Source organism: Armigeres subalbatus, chromosome 2, assembly GCF_024139115.2.
Source record: "Armigeres subalbatus isolate Guangzhou_Male chromosome 2, GZ_Asu_2, whole genome shotgun sequence".
Taxonomy (NCBI): Eukaryota; Metazoa; Arthropoda; class Insecta; order Diptera; family Culicidae; genus Armigeres; species Armigeres subalbatus.
Genome location: NC_085140.1, coordinates 226,236,705 through 226,261,532, shown reverse-complemented (window position 1 = coordinate 226,261,532; position 24,828 = coordinate 226,236,705). Strand labels below are relative to the sequence as shown.

Below are 24,828 nucleotides of genomic sequence, written 5' to 3'. Positions count from 1 at the left end.
CACGCAACACTGAACGAGGATTTCCTAGTATCTGCAAAGTATAAGAGAGCGTGAGAGTAAATCGACGGTTTCCCCTCCTGGAAAAATATTTTTCAACTTTGCAATATTTTCTGCAAAAGGCAGTTAAAATAATATTACGAAATTCATCCAAATGAAGCATCCCACGGATGTATTGAAGTCACCACTATATGTTGATGTAGTTTTAAAACAAGAGTGCTTCCCCGATTCAGCTGGGGAATGCATTTTCTCCTCAGTGGGCGGATTTTTTCCTGGGGATGGTACAAGCACGTGGCTGTTTTCTTGTCAATGACTGGATTACGGTAATTTGGGCCTTAAGATCATCATTGGGGTCGGATAGACCTGTTGATGTATTCAATAGAAAATCAATAAAAATCAATAAAGGATTCAATGTGCATTTGTGTTTTTGTTGATTAAAAAAATAAAAATTATAGCCTTCTGGTACAACTTTGTTGTACGAGAAAGGCAAAAATATTTCTGTTTCATGTTTTTGGGCTTCTTGAATGCACCACAATTTTGAACATTAAAAATAATAAATTGATAAACTGAATGGAAAAACACTGCAAAACTAAATAATACTCAACGACTATGTCGTATCGACTGTTGTCGTAACACGTTGAGTATTATTTAGTGTGCAGTGTTTTTCCATTCTGTTAATCAATTTATTATTTTCAATGTCCAAAATTGTGGTGCATATAAGAAGCCCAAAAACATGAATAAGACATATTTTTTAAATCGAAAAACGATTTACTGATAATTTTCCTTTGAAAAAGGCAGAATACATACTGCCGAAACGTCGGCAATTCAAAATATAGCCGTTTTGATCAACCAAGAGACTGGGAAAGCCAGATCCTTAATGCTCAGTTATTAATTGATAGCTTTTTTTTTTGCCCGCCATTGCATGAGTGTGTATTAGGGTAATTAAAAAAATGATTTTGCTCCACAGTGCTCATCTGATTCTTTATCATGTTCTGAGTGTCCTCTGAAAATTTGAGCTCATTTGGATTAAAACTGATTTAGCACAAGCGATTTCAAGTTTGCATGCAAATTAGTATGGGGAAATTTAGTTTTTCATTATACTGTTGATGACGCTTCCCCATTAAGCGCAGGTTAAAAGAAAACCTACATAGCTAAATGGAATACTCATCATCTTTCACTCAGTGAAAACCGCATCTTAATTGATCGTTCCAATCATTAGTAATCAAATTTAATCTATACCATGGTTTTTTGGAGCTAATTGCATAACTCCTCAACAGGCAACATTGCTGCTCGTGGCGCGAAAGGTAGCACACAAATTCAGGCTACTATGTTGCACTGCACATTTCAGTGATGCCCTCAAAGAAGTTTAACGATCATGACTAAAGATTCGCAATCTGTATTAAAATCGATTACTAATTACTGGGACGATCAATCAACATGCGGTTTTCGTTGGGTGAAAGCTGTTGAGTATTACTTTTAACTATGTAGGTTTTCTTTTAACCTGCGCTTAATGCGGAAGCGTCATTTACAGTATACTGAAAAAATAAATTTTCCCATACTAATTTGCATGCAAACTTGAAATCGCTTGTGCTAAATCAGTTTTAATCCAAATGAGCTCAAATTTTCAGAGGACACTCAGAACATGATAAAGAATCAGATGAGCACTATGGAGCAAAATCGATTTTTTGAACCACCCTAGTGTGTATCTTGTGTGGCAAGTACAATGGATACACTATGCCCAGATTGTCGAGAATGTTTTCAACCTGAAAACATCAGAGACCGGACCGAAGATCGAACTCGCCATATCCGGATTGACAATCCTACGCCTTTGCTCACAAGGCTACTGGAGACCCACTGTTAACCCACCGACTTACCGTTAAATTCTTAAAAATCAGAAGCTGAACCATTGTCATAAATTTGCACGTTAGGATTTCGTCAAACAAGTTGTTCAGTTAGCATAATAATTTTGATTCTGGGCTGACCGGTTGAATTTTTGATACTTTTCGAAAACATGAATGGGTCTAATAAATAAAAAATAAAATAAATAATTAAAATAAATGTATATAGAGATGAAGGGCCGCAGATCAAACACTAATTATGTCAAACTATGATACTGATCAAAACATGGAAATAAACATAAATTAAAGTCAAAAAAGCCAAATCTCCAATGTAAACTTGAGAGCTGCGGACTCGATCGAATCCAAATTTCAAGATATTTTGCTTGAAACCCGCAAATTTCCTCTCAGTGGTCAATGTACACGCTACGATTTTCTCCTATTGAATTATCATTATGCCTATCTTTATTAAAATTATTGCAAATATTACGTCGATTTACTGCATTGTATAAACTAACGTGCCGAATTTAAAATTAATTTTTGCCGTTCACGTATATTGAATTCATCGAAATATTTGAAATGACGCCAGAAAATTTAAATTTGCTTGAAATGAACTGTAATTAGTACGAGTTAATTTATATGCGTTCTCTCTTGGCTACGCTCAAAATGCTCAAAACCTCTCTAGATGCGATGAATACTTTTTAAAAGCTTACTTTGCACGGAAGAAATGAACTACCCAATAGTGAGTTTAATTCACCCAACCTCGAACATCCGTACGGGAAGCCAAAATTGAGTAAGTAGGGTCGAAGTAGTTTGCCTTTACTCCCATGTTAAAAAAGTACCCAACGGAAAATTTATTGACCCAAATTTAAGTTTAATTCACTCAATTTCGACCTCAGGTAATAAAACTCAACATTGGCTTCCCGTATTGAACTGGCGTCGTTGGATTGTTTGGCTCTTTTGTTTTTGACAACAAAAGAAAGAGTGGATGAAAGCGAAGAGAAAAAACAACTCAAAAGTAAGTTTAAAAGTACTCAATTTTGGGTACTTTTTTTCTTCCGTGTGGAGATTTTTTACAATCGTTTTGACTCTATCCGTATCCTCCAGATGTGAGCCATTCAAAATCAAAATTGATCTGTAGTAAACAGCCTCATGACAACTAGAATGAAGTACCGCCAACGGGGGTGTCATTGGGCCAAAATGTGGTATGCTCCAAGTAAATGTTACAAAGCTCTAGTAGTTAACACTGGAATCAAGTTTTAATTAGTTTGGTACAAGCTTGAATAATAAACAAAGTTATATGTTGTTCAAAATTGGCCCATTCTCATCTCACCCCGCTCAGGGGGTGACATTGGGCCAAATGAAATAGTTCAGCGACGACGATGAAACGATTCAATCGTTCATTCAAAATAATTGCCTACATTACGGCTCTTACCAACTATGTAAGGCAAATCAACTGAAGGCTTGGCCCAATCTCACCCCTTTTTTGCGTGCATTGCTCGTTGCTACGAAAACCCAGAACCGTTATATAAATATTAATAAAATTGGATAAAACAATAACAGATTATCGTAACATAATAACCAGGTATCCATCGATCTAAAAACTAGTTATGTACAAGATTTGTGGGGCATTACTGACACTATTTTAATACGGGTTCATTCGCTCAATAGTTTTACATTCAAATTCCAAGCATTATTGTACGAGCACAATTAGTTCTTGGAATTTGTTTTGTGATTTCCTAGACGTGAATTTTAATATAATTTCGAACCGTTTGAAGTTTTCATCAAAATTCGTAACAGTTTCTGAGATATTAGGAGTTGAAACATTTTTCGTTTTTGGCCCAATATTACCCCCTAGGCCCAATGTCACCCCGAACGACGGTAGTGAGATTAACCAACTTTGCTCATTATTCAGTGGGTGCCGAGAGGACAAAGGAAAGTGACAATTCCTTTTCTTATGGAAGAGAGATTTCCTCAGCACTTTTATTTGGTTGCGGCTGGTTGGAACGTGCGGCTATAAAGCAAGACCAGACTGAGAGTGGCTGGGTTCGATTCCTGATGCCGGTCTAGGCAATTTCCGAATTGGAAATTGTCTCGATTTTCCAGGGCTTTAAAGTATCACCGTGTTAGCATTATGATATACGAATGCAAAAATGGTACCCTTGGCTTAGAAACCTCGCAGTTAATAACTGTGGGAGTGCTGAATGAACACTAAGCTGCGAGGCGGCAATGGGGGATGTAATGCCAGTAAGAAGTAGAAGAAACCTGCCCCTCGGCAGAATTGATAATAGGACCCATCGGAATGTTCAGCACGAAATTACCAAATAAACGAGCTCCCACTAATTCTCAAAATCGATAAACACGAGCTGATAAAACAGCTGTTTCTATCTGTCTCATAAAATGCCTTATGGAGGGGCGACACTTTGAATCAGGAATACTTGATAATAGTAAACAAGTCTACTCATTTTAAACTGTAACTGTAATTCAGTTTTCTAGTAAATAAACTATGCTAAAACAGTTATATATGAGTACGGTATAATTCCATATGAAAATGAACTATTGTATTCAAAATGTACAGGGGAAGGTGGTCGGTTGTCGGCACCCCGTCGTAGCTTTTGACAGAAAACATATGTGGTCATTCGGACATTTTCCATACGTGCGCTATGTAACCACGATCTTGTTGTGTACATTTCCGAAGCATATAGAAGTCTTTGTTTCGTTTTACAGAGAAAACACTTTTTTGTCAAATGAAAACCCACTACAAAGTGGTCATTTTCTTAGTGTTATAAACCGAAGTAAAATGATCGAAATGGTGAGCGCATTACGTATTGCAAATGCCTCCGCTGCGGTTGAAATTTAATTATTATTTTCACTTTTCGAAAGGGTTACTTATTTCGGTTGTCGGCACCCTGGTGATTATCAAGGGAAATCATCAGTTTATTGCCTAATTTCAGGCTATAAGCCAAGGGGTTCTCCTTAGCCGTGCGGTAAGACGCGCGGCTACAAAGCAAAACCATGCTGAGGGTGGCTGGGTTCGATTCCCGGTGCCGGTCTAGACTATTTTCGAATTGGAAATTGTCTCGACTTCCCTTGGCATGAAAGTATCATCGTGCTTGCCTCATGATATACGAATGCAAAAATGGTAACCTCATTTTGAGCTGTTTCCAAGAAATAGTCAAAGTTTTCATCAATTTATTTCTGAAAAGAATAATTATAATAGATTGAAAATCGAATAAAAATTGATATAGTTATGATTATTTTTATAAAAAGTCTAAACTTGATGGCTTTTGTGCGACCTCTAAACTTCAATACTTTGGTCTTAAATTCTACGGCTACTCTTTTTTTTTTGCCATGAACGAACTCCAAGTTTCGGGGACATTCGAAAAGTAAGCCGCACCCTAATGAATATGGACCGTTTGTAATACATATTGTTTGGTTTGAATTTCTTGTGTTAGCGAAGGATCAGGTTCAGAATAAACTAGCCAAAATCTAATAAACATTTGTATGCTTTTTCATTAAGAAGTCAAAAACTGGTAGGGCTGTGTAATTAATTATATTGTAGGCAACTTTAGATGAATGTTCTTCACTAACACAACACGTAGTCCGTTTCACTAGCGTTTAGCAAAAAGATATTTTAGTTACCAGATAAAGATTGTCGCTTCGGTTCTCTTTGTGCTGCTGTCCGAAACATGTGCGGTACCTAACTGTCAAATCGTACACCCAACCAGCGGATGGCAGATTTTAATACAGTTCTGCATAAGAACCTTACAGAAATTGTATAATAATTGGGCATATACAATTTCGGAAGATTTTAATACAATTGTTGTATTGAAATAATACAGATTTGTATTATTTTAATACAATATTTGTATAAAAAGCTTACAGAATTGTATATGCCCAGATTTTATACAATAATTGTCAGATTTTTTTTCAGATTTGTTTTTCGGAGGTGCTTGGTGGCCTTGTGTCACTGCTTCTGCCTCATAAGCAGGAGATTAAGGGTTTGATCCCTGGCCCTTTCTAATTTCCTATTAGATAATTTCATTAATCATATAACTCAATCTCTTTGCAAATCAAATTCTCATTGCTAGGTAGCAAGTATGATTCTAAATATAGAATTGTTATAAAAAGCTGCCTGTTACTTAGTAGCAGTAAATAAAATGTAAAAAATAGATTGGTATTCATTTGTACCCGCATACGAATGCTATATACGGTCGCTATGCTCGTGCAGGCCTCATACAAGTAAGAATGTGTGAGCACAGAGAACAGACATGGAGGCTCGAACAAAATTTCTTGCAAAACATGTGTAAACAAACTCACTGAACCGCAACGCCATCGACGTCGACATTGCAACTCACAATCTCATTTTGACAACACGATGGCGCTGGTATGCTCTTGCATGCATAACGACACTAGCGCACAGTGGCATTTTTTGATGACGCTAGCGCTGATTATGAAGGGGAAAACGGCGACATTCCAAAGTTATTTCAAAATGAACAGTAAAAAGTTATCACAACATGGCGAGTGCAGCTTCAACGTCTGTTCTCTGTGGTGTGAGGTTGATGTGCGGGTAAGCTCCATTCAATTGGTTCCCTGTGCAATTTCGCAAGTTCTAGTCAATCACGGAGTAGCAACTACGAATTGTACGGTTATCCTGCTCATGCTCATAATTGTCAGATTTGTTTTTTGGGTGTATGTATTTTTCCTTCATTGACATTTAGATCCCCTATCACAGAGAACAGACATGGAGGCTCGAACAAAATTTCTTGCAAAACATGTGTAAACAAACACACCGAACCTCAACGCCACCGACGTCGACATTGCAACTCACAATCTCATTTTGACAACACGATGGCGCTGGTATGCTTTTGCATGCATAACGACACTAGCGCACAGTGGCATTTTTTGATGACGCTAGCGCTGATTATGCACGGGATAACGTCGACATTCCAAAGTAAATCAAAATGAACAGTAAAAAGTTATCACAACATAGCGAGTTCAGCTTCAACGTCTGTTCTCTGTGCCCCTATCCTCGCCAGCAAAAGATGTTCCGGACAGCGACGACAGCGACAATGTTTATCTGGTAACTAAAATATCTTTTGTTTAGCAGCATAGATTTCACACCGGAGTCGAGTATGCCTATTTTTGTATCAACTTCACCTACCATACCATAATATCGCTAATTACGATAAGGAATAGTTTTGCTCCATCCTTGTTTCACTTCAAGACGAAACCGGACAAGATACCGTTGTACTTCTAAAATGCATTCATCCGAAGACAGTACATATAGTATGACATAATTTTTGTTTTTTAAATTTCAACGTTATAGAAACAAACGTTCTGGGAAAATGTGCGTTTTAAAATCAGATTGAAAATCAGCCTCTCCGTACAATTTGCATCGCTCCTGATTTTATTTTAGGTAAATACAAATAAGAATGATGTGCTCGGTCTCTAACTTTTTTTTTAATAATTCGCGGTGTTGTGTCTATAATTAGATCATTACTTACTTTTCTAGATCATCTCGAGCACGCATAATAGTTTGTCCATATCTTGTTATCAGGTCAATCAAAACATCGTCTGGCTGATCCTCTAGATTATTATCGTATTGCTCATAACTAAAAAATAGTTCAATTTTTGGTAATCAGCGTTCAACCTTATTAGATTTTATTTGGTATAAAATTTTCTTACCTTCGTAATGAAGCAGAATGAACAAACATAATTTGTTTCATCATTATTGCCAAAACAATGCATATGAAGCAGCAAACATTCGATGGAAGCATATCTGTGGAAATGAAAGAATGAAATAAAATTTTAACGATGAATGATTACACTTTGGCTGTTACGCCTTTTTCAAATATTGGTCTCAATTCTCCATGTAATATTATATATAAATATATATATATATATATATATATATATATATATATATATATATATATATATATATATATGTACCGGTTGTGGTTACTTAGTGCCTAATTTGGCCAACCATAAAAAATGCATGTTTGTCATAGGCTATCTTTTCGATATACCTTATTTTACAAACATAAGAGTTGAATTCCACAATTCATTCAAGCATTTTTTAAAGAAAAATCTAGGTCGTTGTTTGAAATAATTTAAGGCTTGTGAATTAGAACAACAACATCAAACAAAATCTTGAATAATATTCCAAACATTCAAGAATGTGTTCCATCCATTATTGTGTACATACGATGTGAGAAATTGTAAATAAATTGATTTTTTATTTGGTTTATCGGTGGTTGGGATCAATATACGGGCTGTTATTAATATGGGAACAGATATCCTATTATTTGAAATATCGATCAATTTCAATTGCTAAGAAGAATAAGGGATGGACCTCTTGTTAGGGCTAATAAACCCCTCGGAAATTGCTTTTTTTTTAGTTATGTGAGTAACTGGCCAAATTAGGAACATGGCCAAAACTGGTACAGTTGCCCTATATATGTTGTATTTAATAAAAAGCGTTTAAAATATTTCGGGAATTCTGTCGTTGTTATAGGAGGATTGTGAGGAGCGAACAGTTGGATTACTGGCTGTGATGTGATAGCAAATGTTGTAAATCATCTCATTAAAAGTTTTTCATTCCCTGAAAATTTAAAAAAAATCCGATGATCGGTTTGTTTTTGGTGAGTGAATATGTGTGTGCCATTTTTATCGAATACACGCTTTATCAGATGCAGAAAACAAAACCAGTGACAACCAGACACAGCATTTGATGAACAAAATCACAGACAACAGACGTTGAAAAATTTGATTTTTTTAATGCGAACCGTTTTTTTTTATTCATGTATTTATTTGGTAGGCGTGTGTTCTTAACCGCTACTGTGCCGTGATCTACTGTGGTATTCTGCTGTACAGAATCCACACAAAATCTATTTTTAGGTATCCATTATTCGTTATTGTTGTCGTTGCCAGTTCATCTTTATCGTGAGTCCATTGTGTCCGTTTTTCCATGTCGTGTATCCAATGATCGTTGCTTTGTTAGGTTGCCATTTAATTCGGTTAACGTTGGAGGAATGCCTCCGAGAAGAACAAGTTGTCAATCGTCATCAGGCAGCCGGTAAGGCGCGTACCCCAAACGCCACCATATGGGCTGCGCATCCGGCGACTGACGAGGGTTTTGGTGGAGGGGCTGGGAATCGAACCCATGACCATTCGCTTGATGCGAACCGTTTATATTAAAAAAACACTTGCGACGGGCGCTACTGCGTTCACAAATAAACTAGTTTCATATAATACCGATATAGTGGGTAACAGAATATCATGAAAATTGATAGTTGTGTTCCATATCACAAAATATTAGACACATATTTTTTTATTTATGCATTAGGGTGACCATTTCCATGCCAAGACTGCTTTAAAAATTTCAAAAATGACTTTTTTCAAAAATCACAACTTTTGAACAACTGAACCGATTTTTAAATATTAAATTATGAAATGAAAGATAATTAAACATACTTAAAACGAAAAATATGATGCCATTGGAAAATTTGAATTTTGTATTATTATTATTATTTGTCTTTATTAGCGAGACTTTCAGCCCTGGGCTGGCTCGTCTCGAGAAATTTTGTATTAGAAAACATGGATTTTATTTGTATTTTGCAATTTTCATGATGTCTGACTATAAGTCGCTATATGATTTTATATTTTTTCTTGAAAATTTACTGTTTTACATAACATATCAAAAAATTAGAATGGAATGTTTTTTTTTTTTCAAGTAACATTTTGAGTTTTATCATACTCTATTAGCGGAGAGTAAATTTTCAAAACTAACAATAAAACTTAGAACTACATGATAACATCTTATGGTGGTAAGCACCAACGAGGATAATACGAGAATCTCGTATTATACTCGATTTCCATAAGCACCAAGCGGTATTATCCTTCATTTTGATACCGGTATTATCTTTAATACGCCGATTTCGACGTATTAAAGATAATACGAGATTTTCTTATTATGGCTGCGTGCGCATGAATTGATTGCACACACACCAATAAGGTTTTACATCAAATAAACATAACCTCAAAAACTCAATCGAATGAACTCAATTTGACATTTATCGGTGGTAGGTTCATGAGGTTCATCCTATCTCCCGCAGCAAGCGGATGAACCTTTGTTTATATACAAACCACCGATACCTGTCAAATATGGAAGAAATTCATCAGGACGCAGCAGTGGCTACATACGTGTGACTCCAAGTGCGCGTTGGTCCTCTACAAGCATTGTCTAGATCTCGTGTCCAAGGAGGACTACCGCCACCGGTTTAATGAGGGAGTCTGTTTGGTACGGCGGCGAACTTTATTCGATCGGAGTGTTTTTTGGAGTCCAAAGTACGTACGCTTTCCTGCCACGTTGCGTCTTTGAATTTGTCTGCTGGTATCGTTATCGGAGGTGAAGTGAGCCCAAGTACACGAATTCTTCAACAACCTTGATTTTGTCGCTATTGATACAAGCTTGTGGTGAATGGCCGTTGTCTTCTCTCAAGCCTACTTCGTCTTCAACGTGTTAATGTTAGTCCGATCTGCTTTGCTTCCCCCTTCAGTCTGATGTAGGATTCTTCCAACTACATTGGATACGCTTGACCAATGTGCAGAATGCAGATTTCTGTTACCATTTTGTCAAACAATGGAATGTGCACACTTAGTTTTTATTTCTGCAGCTCGGAAAAAATCCGCACAGCCGTGCGCCAGCAAAATAAAAAACTGATATTTCAGCAGAAATGATGTTTGTTAGCTGATTTTCGGCAAAATATTTGCCGATTTTCAGTTATTTTGACAGAAATCTCGGCAAAAAACATGATTGCTAGGGCACGGCTGTGCGAATCTCGGTAAAAGTTGACCATTTTGCTGAGATCCCGGTAAAAAAAATTAAGTGTGTGTTATGCCTTGCGTTCATTTTTTCCATAATGTCAGCTAAAATTGTGCACAGAACTTTACTCTTAATCACACCGACCACAAAAGTTTGCCTACAATTGAAACGTTTTTTTCATCACCACAAATTTGTGTAAGGACGTGGCCGACGCTATTGTTAATTTCAAATATTATTTATTATTCAATTTGTATTATGAAATTGACGAAATATGAAATTGAAATTGGAGATTGTTTCAATTTTGTGTAAACTACAATCTCCGAGTTATGAATAATATCGCAAAAATGTCAATTATGATGCACGTGCATCACTTAAACACACTCCACATACTTTGTAGTACATATTCTAAGTGTTAAGCTTCAATAATTCAAACAAAAAAAAATTGAAATTTTGAATGAAATTTTTTTCCCCTTTTTGGGGGCAACATCCCCATTTTTGCAACATTAAAATCCGGTCGTGTTGCCAAAATCGGGAAGGGACTGTACATATATGCGACAATATGTTTCATTTTTATTTTCTTCGTTTACTACTGCACACTTACTTGCTGCCTGCATTCGTGGGCAATAATTCAACACTTCCAACTAGACTCGATTGTCCACGACGATGTTCACTGTGAAACAGTTTATTTGCAAAAAATTGCAAATTAGAATTTATTATTCGATGTTTTCGGGAAAATGCGTCTCCTGAAAAATTTACTCAATGTAACATGTACCACTTTCGCTGGCACCGGTTCATATCATGAGGCTAACACGATGATACTTTTATGCCCAGGGAAGTCGAGACAATTTCCAATCCGAAAATTGCCTAGACCGACACTGGAAATCGAACCCTGCCACCTTCAGCATGGTACATTCGGGACACCTTATGCACAGAGAACAGACGTTCATCTTCATTCGTGTGCTTGTGTAAAAGCTTGTACTGGTCATTTTAAAGTATGTCCACAGAGAACAGACATGGAGGCTCGAACAAAATTTCTTGCAAAACATGTGTAAACAAACACACCGAACCTCAACGCCATCGACGTCGACATTGCAACTCACAATCTCATTTTGACAACACGATGGCGCTGGCATGCTCTTGCATGCATAACAACACTAGCGCACAGTGGCATTTTTTTATGACGCTAGCGCTGATTATGCACGAGATAACAGCGACATTCCAAAGTAATTTCAAAATGAACAGTAAAAAGTTATCACAACATGGCGAGTGGAGCTTCAACGTCTGTTCTCTGTGGTATGTCGTTATGCCCCACGGGACTGACACTTGTATCCCACCACCACAGTGCATTTCGTAGGCAACATTGAAAATTCCGCACTGACAGTCATAAGAATAATCGCGGGATGGAAAGAGATGGGTGCGTTCCACGGTGACAGTTTCATAAATGACAAGCAGAAGAAAAGAGACGACATGTACACTACGAAAACACAACCAAAACATCAGACCCGTGTTATGCCCCCGTTGCGCGTTGCTAGTGTGCTGATAAATATGGTTAAAATTTGCCGTGTTTTACTTTTAGCGCTAGTGTTCATTCCGAATTACTCCTAGGCTCGCTCCTAGGTGGCAGCACTACATTGTTTATGAAGTGTAAGCCAACGCCATCACTTAGTGAAATTGAGTTTTTATGTCGGGCAGCCTGCGTTGGCGGCGCTGAGGTGCGATTTAAATCTTTACACACGTTTTTCACGAAATTTTGTTTGAGCATCCATGTCTGTTCTCTGTGCCTTATGCATTAATATGCTTTGAAAACGTATCAAACCGTTGAAAACATATAAAATCGTTTCAGTTTCGTAGAGATTTCCCTTCTATCAATCTATGACAATGATGCTACCTAATCAATTAAAAAAAGGCCCAAAATCTTTAGATTTCCCAAATATTCTTAAATTATGAAATGTTTCACAATCTCGACCTTATGGCCGTGCTCTGGTCTTTTGGGCATTGTCCATTGTTTTACGTAAGTGTTTAATCTGAACATCCATTGGATGAACACGGTAAAATTACCTTTTTCAATCTTTGGATTGAAAGAGATTTTCAGATCTGTGCAAATCTAAGAATGCTCCAGATTTTACACGTTTTTGTATGCCATTTTTTAGACTGTGGCGCTGACTTTCGATTCAAATCATTTTCATGGCCTTAACCTTTCAGAATATGTTCAGATATGTTCGTTTCCTTCAATCACTCAAGTACCACCAAGCATTACATTATTGGACATATACATATCCAATCAAATACAAATCGGCATGCTAAATGTTAATTGCATTAGATCAGTTTTAACGATGTATAGTAGGGTGGCTCACAAAACACTTTTTCAAATTTTTTGATGGGCCCTTTTATTCGGTTCTTTTTGATGCCCTGATGCTCTGGACAAAATTTCAGCCAACCCGCATAGAAAAATATCAAACATCAATTTTTCCACTAATCGTTTTTCGATTATACATTTTATGATTGGATTATTTATGGTATCGTAGTAAATTATACAACAATTGTACCATGAATAATTTTGACGATAGCCTCTACAATTTTTGGAATTTGGATGATACACTGAACGGGTCGTTAAGTATCGTTACCATTCAAAAATTACCTTTTTTGCGAACAAAAAAATGTCTGTATCATTGAGGTTACAATCACTTTATCATGCATTCAATGATTCTATGAATAATAATCGTTTGGTGTATGATCAAAATTTAATTATGAATAGTTTGACATTTTTCATTTGTATCATAAAATCATAAAAGCGCTATTACTTGAAGAATTATCATTCCATGAATAGAAACTGAATAATATTACCGATTTGATGAATGGTTCATTTCTATTCGGGAAATCGGTCAACGTTTAGGTGGTGCTAAACTCGTTGGAAGTTTATATGGAAAAATGTATGCAGAAATATCCAAAAACAGTGATTTGCATTTGGACGGCACAATTTACGATCAAGAACCATGATACTCATTCAGTTGTTGTAGAATTAAATACAGAATGTTATGCTGAAAACCGCGAGAAGATTAGAGTTTATTACGCAAAGATATTAGCATTTTACTGGAGTGTTGTAGGGGTGAATTTATTTCTTTTCAAAGGTAAAAGAAACGAAATTTGCTCAAACCCCACTTCAGAGAAATGCTAATAACTTAGCCGCGCAAACTCTAATCTTCTCGCGGTTTTCTGCATAACATTCTGTATATAATTCTTCAAAATCCGAATGAGTATCATAGTTCTTCATCGTAAGCTGTGCCTTTCTTCTACAATTCACTGTTTTTGGATATTTCTGCATACATTTTTGCATATAAACTTTCAACGAGTTTAGCACCGCCCAAACGTTGATCGATTTGGCTGAAATTTTGTCCAGAGCATCAGGGCATCTAATAGAACCGAATAAGAGGGCGGCCCATCAAAAAATTGAAAAAAGTTTTTCCCATACTAATTTGAGCCACCCTAATGTACAGTTGCATTTACTCCACAGAGAACAGACGTTCATCTTCATTCGCGTGCTTGTGTAAAAGTTTGTACTGGTCATTTTGAAGTATGTCGTTATGCCCCCGTTGCGCGGTGCTAGTGTGCTGATGAATATGAATAAAATTTGCCGTGTTTTACTTTTTAGCGCTAGTGTTCATTCCGAATCGCTCCTAGGTGGCAGCACAACATTGTTTATGTAGTGTATGCCAACGCCATCACTTAGTGAGATTGAGTTTTTATGTCGGGCAGCCTGCGTTGGCGGCGCTGAGGTGCGATTTAAATCTTTACACACGTTTTTACTGAAATTTTGTTCGAGGATCCATGTCTGTTCTCTGTGTTTACTCATCAACTGTTTAACGACGATACTCTAAGGGCCGATGTCCACGTCGCGGTTTTATAAGCTGCGTTAACGTCGCGTCCACGCAATGTAGCCAGCATCAAATAGAGTAATGCACACATATACCTGTGCACGAGTACATTTAATGCTGGGTACCTTGCGTGGACGCGGTGATAACTTCACTTACTTATTTATGGATCCTGTACACCTCGTTGTTTGAGATCCAGTTGTGAGGCCACCAGGGCCGAATAATATACCGCAGGCATCTGTTGATGAATACCTGCAGCCGTTGAGTGTTCTTCCTCCACTGACACACACCATGTTTCGCTAGCGTATAACAGCACATATTTCACATTAGAGTTGAAAATTCGTATTCTGGTAAAGGCAACCCTTGCTTTCTTGATCCGTGCGCCTATGTCGATATTGATACCGCCATCTGACGCCATTTGACTACCAAGATATTGGAAGCTTTCAACATTCTCCACTTGCCCGGCTACTGTGAAACTGAAAGGAGTTACCGTGTTTACATCCAACGATTTGGTTGTGTTGACGTTGTTGACTAAACCTGCCGAAAAGTGCAGCCAATTCGAAGTCGTTTAGGTGCTCCATGGTTATAGGCTGCCATAACAGCCCGCGGTAATAAAGGGGCTCTTGGAATTCGTTGACCTGCTCCAGAATGATGCGGAGCGTGACAATATGGTCCACACAGGATCTTCCGACACGGAATCCGGCCTGCTGCCGCCGGAGAGTCGCATCAATCTTCTCCTGAATCCGGGCTAGGATAACTTTGCATAGAACTTTGAGAACGGTACACAGCAACATAATGCCTCGCCAGTTATCGCATACAGTCAGGTCACCCTTTTTGCGTACCTCCACTAAGGTACCTTGCATACACCGACCGGAAAAGTTGCGGTGTCCCAGATATTACGAAATAAATGATGCAGTAGTTGAGCGGATGTCATGGGGTCAGCTTTGAGCATCTCGGCTGATATGTGATCGACCCCTGGGGCATTATTCGATTTCATGCTTTGGATGGCTGTTTGGATCTCTAGCAGTGCTTCGGTATTGATCTCTAGCAGTGGAGCTTCGGTATTGACGCGTGTTATACGTCGGATCGTGAGCAGATCATGCCGAGGTGGTGGTGGCCTGGCCGGCACTTGAAAAAGTTGTTCGAAGTGCTCGAACCAGCGTTTCAGCTGGTCAGTTGGGTTGGTCAATAACAGATCATTCACACTTAAAATAAATCGCAGATTTCTGTGAAATTTCACCGAAATCTCAACAGCAGAACTGTTCGGTAAAAATTTTACAGATTTTTTGATGGTTTTGACAGTTGAACAAAGGAAAATACCGCAGAAAATCGGTGAAATAATTACCGAACAAATCTGTTGTTGAGATTTCGGTGAATTGAAGCAAAATTCACCGAAATCTGTGAAATGATTTAAGTGTGTTCGCGTCTTTCACAAGCATCATTGCATTCATCTTCGCCCCGTTTAGGGGCGTGAGATATCGTAGAGGAAGCGAATGTCCCCGGTTGGGGAGGCTCTCTCTCCTTTGTCGGCCAGAGAGTCTGCCCACGCTCGCTTGTCCCGTCGACATGAGTGTTTCACTTCCTTCTCAAAAGCCGAGTATCGTTTACTAAGACTTTGGCTCTGAGGAAAATCTATGCTAACTGCGTTTCTCCTGGTTAACCCCACGTTCGTTTACATGCAGTTTATACTTGATTAGTATAACCTCTGTATGCTCGCCATGTAACAATTTAATCTTGCATAGATTACTTCTTTAATCTAGCTTAGTATAAACTTTGAAAATAGGAAAAATGATTTGTTTGTATGTTATATCAGATTTGGTCTATTTCTGAGTGTACTTTATGGCAAAAATCCATGTATTTTGAAATATGCATATCATGGAATGCGCATGGAATATATGTGTCGAAATATGGAATCCATTTCGCTACCCCCATTGCAAAAATCCATGTGTTATCTCATAAATATAATGCGGAGTTTTTTGAAAGTGTACAACCAACAGACGTGAAAACATACTAAGTATGTCGAATCATGAGAAAATAGTGCCGGGCATCCTCATTTTTCTCAAAAATGGTAATATAAACCTACAAATTGTAACTACCGATGGACATCCACACGTCCAGAGGTCTTGAAAACTTGGTCTTGGTCTTGAAAACTAAGCAATCCTACACTTACCTGCTAACTATCGAGCGAACCTGGGAAGGCCAATTAATTATTCGGGGAATTGATCTCTTGAGTTTTATAGACAAAATATTGAGTTGAGCATTTTTTTAGACTATAATTAAAGGGGGGGGCAGCAGGGACTATGTCCAAAGGCTTGACGATCCCTCCCCAGGCCATCTGCGAGTTGTGACGCCTACCTAGGATGTGGTGGGGTTTGACAGTGGGCCCGGTTAAACCTCTATAAAAAGCTGTATGAATCCGCAAGTAGGCTCCGCCAAAGCGACCGTGTGCCGCTCAAAGCGCACAAGCCCAAGTCCTGGTGTTAGGTGGGACGCTAAACAGCCCTGACACGACGGCCCTCCGACGAGACAGGAGGTTTGCGCAGGCCTAATTTTTTTTTGAGTTTGATGGGCTACAGCTCTTCGATGAACCTACGGCGAATGGAGTATCCTTCTCCACTGGACTCGATCCTGGGCCAATCGCTTCCAGTCGCCCTGAACATTGAGCGCCCTCAGGTCCTCTTCAACTGCAAAAAGCCATCGTGTACGCGGCCTCTTCCGGGTTCTCTACTAAATATTATCTTCGCTTGACGTGCTTCCGGCATACGAACAACGTGACCAGCCCACCGTAGTCTGCCGTATTGTATAAGCTTAATAATATCCAGCCCTTTATACACCTGGTACAATTCGTGATTCATGCGACGCCGCCAGATACCGTTCTCCTGTTTACCGCCGAGTATTGTCCGCAGCACCTTACGCTCAAACTCTCCGAGAGCTCACCGATCAGCCTCCTTTAACGTCCATGTCTCATGGCCGTATAAAGCCACCGGAAGAATCAGAGTAGTATACAGCGCGAGTTTTGTTTTCGTTTGCAGACTATGGGACTTAAGCTGGTTACAAAGTCCGTAATAAGCCCTATTTGCAGCTGCAATACGCCTTTTCACCTCGCGGGTAACATCATTATCGCACGTCACTAATGTTCCAAGATACACAAATTCTTCTACCACTTCAAATTTTTCACCATCCAGCACCATTTCGCTACCACCACCACTAATGAACCCACGTTGATTGCCAGCGACCATGTACTTCGTTTTGCTGGTATTGATCGTGAGTCCAATCCTCGCTGTCTCCCTCTTAAAAGGCACAAAGGCCCTCTTCCACGGCACGGCGATCAATTCCGATAATATCGATATCGTCCGCAAATCCCAGGAGCATATGCGATTTTGTGATAATGGTACCGCTTCTTTGCACACCAGCTCTCCTAATCGCTCCCTCGAGCGCTATATTGAACAGTAGATTCGAGAGTGCATCACCCTGCTTTAATCCATCTAAGGTAACAAATGACGTCGATATTTCATCCGCAACCCTTACACTTGATTTCGATCCGTCCAACGTTATACGAATCAGCCGTATCAGTTTCGCCGGAAAACCATGTTCAAGCATAATTTGCCATAATTCATTCCGTTTCACTGAATCGTACGCCGCCATGAAATCAATAAACAGATGATGTGTCTGCAAGTTGTACTCCCGAAATTTATCAAGGATTTGTCTCAGGGTAAACATTTGATCCGTCGTTGATCGGCCCTCACGAAAACCTGCTTGGTATTCGCCGACGGAGGACTCTTCAAGCGGTCTCAATCTGTTGAACAGAATACGGGACATAATTTTGTACGCCGAATTACGGAGGGTTATTCCTCGGTAATTGGCGCACTCCAGTATGTGCCCTTTCTTAAACAGAGGGCAAATGAGGCCGTCCAACCAGCTAGCAGGCATTTCCTCGTCTTCCCATATTTTCGACATAATATGGTGCAGAACTTCATAAAGCTGCTCACTGCTATGTTTGAGAAGTTCAGCCGGGAGCTGGTCCTTCCCCGCAGCCTTATTGTTTTTCAGCTCTTTAACAGCTTTTTTAACCTCATCTAGTGTAGGTGACTCCACAGCTTGTTCCATCGTCGCTAATATTTATTCTGCTCACCGATGCACCGTCACTTCCTCCATTCAACAAAGTCTCGAAGTGTTGCTTCCACCTGGCAGCCACTTCAGTTTTATCTGTCAGCAAATTCCCTTGTTGGTCGTTGCACATGACGGGAGATGGCGCTGTCTTTCTCCGCACGCCATTGACAGACTCATAAAACCTCCGCATATCGTTCTGCTCCATTTTTCCTGCGCCTCACTAATAACTTGTTCTTCGTACTCTTTTTTCTTCCTGCGGTGGGTTCGTTTTTCGGCTGCTCTTGCTTCCTTGTACCGATCTCTATTCGATCGGGTACCCGACACCAACATCCGGCTTCTGGCAACGTTCTTCTCGTCTGTCACTCTCTGACACTCCACATCGAACCAAGCCGTCCTGGGTCGCCTCTGTGCAGTGCCTACCACTTCTCGTGCTGTTGTGCTCACCGCTCCATGGATCGACTCCCATAGATCGTTGATGTTGTCGCTAACGTTGATTGCAATAATCCGTTCGTCGAGCTTCTGGCGGTATTCAGCCGATACTCCTTCCGCCGACAATCGCTGGATATTGTAACGCATCGTTCGCTGTGATCTTTCGTTCGATACAGTTGACAACCGTGATCGAATTTTACTGACAACGAGGTAGTGATCAGAGTCAATGTTCGGACCTCTGAATATCCGCACATCGATAACATTCGAGAAATGGCGCCCATCCACCAGAACATGGTCTATCTGGTTGCAAGTTTCACCATTTGGGTGTCTCCAGGTGTGCTTTCGGATTTTCTTTCGTGCAAAGTAGGTGCTACTGATGGCCATCCCTCTGGCAGCAGCAAAATTTACTAGCCGTAGGCCGTTGTCATTGGTAGCGGAGTGAAGGCTCTCCCTACCGATTATGGGACGGAAAAAGTCCTCTCTACCGACCTGAGCGTTAGCGTCTCCGATAACAATTTTCACGTCATGCTTTGGGCACTCTCCATAGGCTTTATCAAGACATTCATAAAACGTGTAACGTTGATTAGGCTGTAATTGAAGAATTTGCCCCCTATCCTCAACACACAGATTCGTTCGCTAATGGGTTTCCACCGCATCACTCGCTTCATCTGCTTGCCCATCACTACGAAACCAACTCTATGCTCTGCTTTTTCACCGCCGCTGTGATAGATGTTATGCAGGCCCAATAAGCCGCCTTTAAAAACAACTATTACGAACGACATAGAAGATAATACGACTCGATACAATCGGCAACGACCTAGGCGACGAATAAGGATCACGATTGGAAGCTTGGAACATGGAACTGCAAGTCGCTAGGCTTCGCAGGTTGCGAACGGATAATCTACGATGAAATACATCCCCGCAACTTCGATGTCCGAGCGCTGCAGGAAATCTGCTGGACAGGACAGAAAGTGTGGAAAAGCGGACATAGAGCGACTACCTTCTACCAAAGCTGTGGCACCACCAACGAGCTGGGAACCGGCTCCATAGTACTGGGTAAGATGTGCCAACGCGTGATTGGGTGGCAGCCGATCAACGCAAGGGTGTGCAAGCTGAGAATAAAAGGCCGTTTCTTCAACTATAGCATCATCAACGTGCACTGCCCACACGAAGGGAGACCCGACGACGAGAAAGAAGCGTTCTATGCGCAGCTGGAGCAGACATACGATGGATGCCCACTGCGGGACGTCAAAATCGTCATCGGTGACATGAACGCTCAGGTAAGAAGGGAGGAAATGTATAGACTGGACATCGGACCTAGTAGTCTGCATACCGTATCGAACGACAACGGCCAACGATGCATAAACTTTGCAGCCTCCCGCGGAATGGTAGTCCGAAGCACTTTCTTCCCCCGCAAGAATATCCACAAGGCCACATGGAAATCACCTAATCAACTAACGGAAAACCAAATCGACCACGTTCTAATCGACGGTAAATTCTTCTCCGACATCACGAACGTACACACTTACCGCAGTGCGAATATTGAATCCGACCACTACCTCGTCGCAGTATGTCTGCACTCAAAACTCTCGACGGTGTACAACACGCGTCGGAGTCGTCCGCCGCGGCTTAACATTGGGCGGCTACAAGACGGTAGACTAGCCCAAGACTACGCGCAGCAGCTGGAAGTGGCACTCCCAACGGAAGAGCAGCTAGGCGCAGCATCTCTTGAAGATGGCTGGAGAGAAATTCGATCCGCCATTGGAAGCACCGCAACCGCTGCACTAGGCACGGTGGCTCCGGATCAGATAAACGACTGGTATGACGACGAATGTGAGCAGCTAGTTGAAGAGAAGAACGCAGCATGGGCGAGATTGCTGCAACACCGTACGAGGGCGAACGAGGCACGATACAAACGGGCGCGGAACAGACAAAACTCGATTTTCCGGAGGAAAAAGCGCCAGCAGGAAGATCTAGACCGTGAAGAGACGGAGGAACTGTACCGCGCTAATAACGCAGGGGGGTGATCCAAAGGTGGCGGCAGCACTACGAAGAGCACCTGAATGGCAACGGTGGCGGTATGGTATTGAACCTAGGAGCACGCGCGCAGGACATGCGACTTCCGGCTCCGAATCTCCAGGAAATCCAGGAGGAGATCGGCCTGCTGAAAAACAACAAAGCCCCTGGAGTTGACCAACTACCGGGAGAGCTGTTTAAACACGGTGGTGAGGCACTGGCTAGAGCGCTGCATTGGGTGTTTACCAAGGTTTGGGAGGATGAGGTTCTGCCGCAGGAGTGGATGGAAGGTGTCGTGTGTCCCATCTAGAAAAAGGGCGATAAACTGGATTGTAGCAACTACCGCGCAATCACATTGCTGAACGCCGCCTACAAGGTACTCTCCCAAATTTTATGCCGCCGACTAACACCAATTGCAAGAGAGTTCGTGGGGCAGTACCAGGCGGGATTTATGGGTGAACGCTCTACCACAGACCAGGTGTTCGCCATACGTCAGGTATTGCAGAAATGCCGCGAATACAACGTGCCCATACATCATCTATTTATCGACTTCAAAGCCGCATATGATACAATCGATCGGGACCAGCTATGGCAGCTAATGCACGAAAACGGATTTCCGGATAAACTGATACGGTTGATCAAGGCGACGACCGGTTCCTGTGTACTTTTACCCCACAGTCCCAAAAAATATTCAAGTAATGGTTTTGACTTCTTGGAAAACCAACCGGATTGGTGTTCTGTACCATAAAGTACTCTATACAATAGGTTATCGAAATGGTATAATGTTCACCTGATTGAACGTATAAATGGTAATGAAATACTAGTTGCGGAAACACAATTATTTTTAGCAAAATGACCAAAAAGTTATCTAACTCCATATCTCCCTTGTTGTTTATTCAAATCGTTTACAATTACACATGATAATAGTTGGCCAGAATACCTGTCAAACTGATGCAGTGTTGCTAGTTTATCTTTTTTTATTACTTCGAAAATTCGAAAACGTACTCTTACCCCACGCGCACTCTTGCCTCACTCTACTCTATTAAAACCCAAACGCAATACAACGGAACGGCGACGGAAACGGCAAATTTGACAGAAAATATATGGGCTAACTGTCAAATTTTCCGTTTACGTCGCCGTTCCGTTGTATTGCGTTTGGGGCTTTAGGGTGGCTCAAATTAGTATGGGAAAAACTTTTTTCAGCCAAATCGGTCAACGTTTGGGCGGTGCTAAACTCGTTGGAAGTTTATATGCAAAAATGTATGCAGAAACATCCCAAAACAGTGAATTGCAGTTGGACGGCACAACTTACGATGAAGAACTATGATACTCATTCAGATCTTGAAGAATTTAATACAGAATGTTATGCAGAAAACCGCGAGAAGATTAGAGTTTGCCTGGCTAAGTGATTAGCATTTCTCTGAAGTGGGGTTTGAGCAAATTTCGGTTCTTTTACCTTTGAAAAGAAATAAATTCACCCCTACAACACTCCAGTAAAATGGTAACTAAAAAACTCTAATCTTCTCGCGGTTTTCAGCATAAAATTCTATATTTAATTCTACAAGAACTGATCATGGTTCTTGATCGTAAATTGTGCCATCCAACTGCAAATTACTGTTTTTGGATCTTTCTGCATACATTTTTCCATATAAACTTCCAACGAGTTCAGCACCGCCTAAACGTTGACCGATTTGGTCACAAATTTTATCCAGAGCATCAGGGCATCAAATAGAACCGAATAAGAGGGCGGCCCGTCAAAAAATTTGAAAAAGTGTTTTTTGAGCCACCCTAATATATATATATATATTGGGAAATTGCGTACTCTTACCACACCCGATCCTTTTTCTATTTTTTCACATATCTTGCAATAAAGGTTCTACCACAGATAACAGATATTGAGGCTGGCATCCGATACGTGTGTAAAACTCGGCAACTGTTAATTCAAATGTATTTTAAATTGGGACCGCGTTTGGCAATCGATTGGACATGGCGCAAGGATAATAAGATTTTACATCAAATATTGCGAGAAGATAGAAAAAATCATACGAGGGTCCGACGGTCGGTCGACCGTCGGAAAGTTGTTCCGCAAACGTCAAATCACTTGATGCACGGAAAATAATGTTGGTTTATTTTTATGTGTGAATGTTGATTATTGAAATCAAAGAAAATATGTAACTTTAAACGAGTGTTACATGCCGCTATATATTTTAAATAAGTTTTATGGTACTTTCAATGCATTGCGGAACGTTTTTATGCTATTTTAAAACGTTTTAGACTTCTCGAATATTCTTGATATTAAGGAATATCAACACTTTTCGCACAGTGCATGTCATCTGAAGATTCCGACACTTAGTCTTCTTCTTCTTCTTTGCACGCAAAATTAGAAGTTTTTTTCTGTTCTCGCAATAAGCATAACCTCAAAAACTCAATCAAATGAACTCACTTTGACATTTATCAGTGGTAGGTTCATGAGGTTCATCCTATCTCCAGCAGCAAGCGGATGAACCTTTGTTTCACCTGTCAAATATGGAAGCCGATACCTGTCAAATATGGAAGAAATTCACCAGTACGATGCCGTGGCTACATACGTGTGACGTCACACTGTGAAACCAAATTGTTATTGAAAACGCAGCTCGAATGCGGCAGACTTGATACAGCCCCAATGATGGTGAAAAAAATATATAAATACAATATCACATCACTACATTGAAAACATTGTCAAGGATTCAAATACAATACAATCACAAATACATTAAGGCTGTGAACCATTCCACCGATTCGTTTAACTTTTAGTTAAAATTTGACACTTCGATGGTTATTTTCCCATCGTGGTTAAAATTTTACTCCGAAGCCGACCCATTTGAGTTCTGACAGATTGATAGTTATTCGGAACGAAATAGATTTGGCGCCAATTTTCTCGCAAACAAAGTTTAACTATCGAACTGTCAAATCTAACCATGCTCCGGAGCAGGGTTATTTTCAACCACGGCGAAATAACTATCGAACTGCCAAATTTTAACTAAAAGTTAAACGAATCGGTGGAATGGTTCACAGCCTAACTATAGTCTATGTGCGTCAATTGTTCTGGTCGGTGAAAAATGATGTGAAGAACCGGCGGAGGACATCTCGCGTCAAGTGGAAATCAAACACCGACGCCACTCTATTGAAAACACGCTGCAAAACATGGAGAGCACTACGCAGTCCATAGTTTATGCGACGAAAAGGAAGTCTTAGCATTAGGTTACTCCGCAGTTGTCGGGGTTGTGCGTTGATGTTTATTTGGTGCAGAAGAGTGTCACAATCTATTCTTCCTTGCAATATCGGCGACGGTTAATGCTCTGCATACATCCCTTCGGATACACAGAGGTTCTAAGCTGATCAGCTGACAACGGCTCTCGTAGCGAGGAATTCGAAGCGGATCTCTCCAGGGAAGGTTGCGGAGTGCGTACCGTATAAATCGACGTTGAACGGATTCGATGCGTTCGACACCATTATTATAGTTTGGACTACAGACCGCAGAGCAGTATTCTAACCAGTGTTGTAAAATGTCATTTGCATTCTTTTTCATAATTTTTCCCAGAACTTTTTTCAGTAGTTAGCTATCAACTATCAAGTATGGCGAACTTATAGCGCTTAAATGTGGCTACCACTTTGTCTAACAAGAAATTGCTGTAAATATGTAATCTGGGGAGTGGGGAGTGTATGTCAAATGACACGTGACATTTTGGAGAGATTTCATTCT

The 24,828-nt window shown here is 40.2% G+C and overlaps 1 protein-coding gene across 1 annotated transcript in view; it reads right to left on the bottom strand.

Annotated features, from left to right (window-relative positions):
• The window catches only part of LOC134211788 (diuretic hormone class 2), a 106,005-nt gene that overhangs the window by 35,931 nt on the left and 45,246 nt on the right, over window positions 1-24,828 (bottom strand). The window contains exons 2-3 of the mRNA XM_062689009.1: window positions 7,521-7,614; window positions 7,340-7,447 (exon numbers count right to left, since the gene is read on the bottom strand). Of these exons, the coding sequence (XP_062544993.1) occupies window positions 7,340-7,447; window positions 7,521-7,612 (200 nt within the window). The 5' untranslated portion in view covers window positions 7,613-7,614. The remainder of the gene's footprint in view (window positions 1-7,339; window positions 7,448-7,520; window positions 7,615-24,828) is intronic.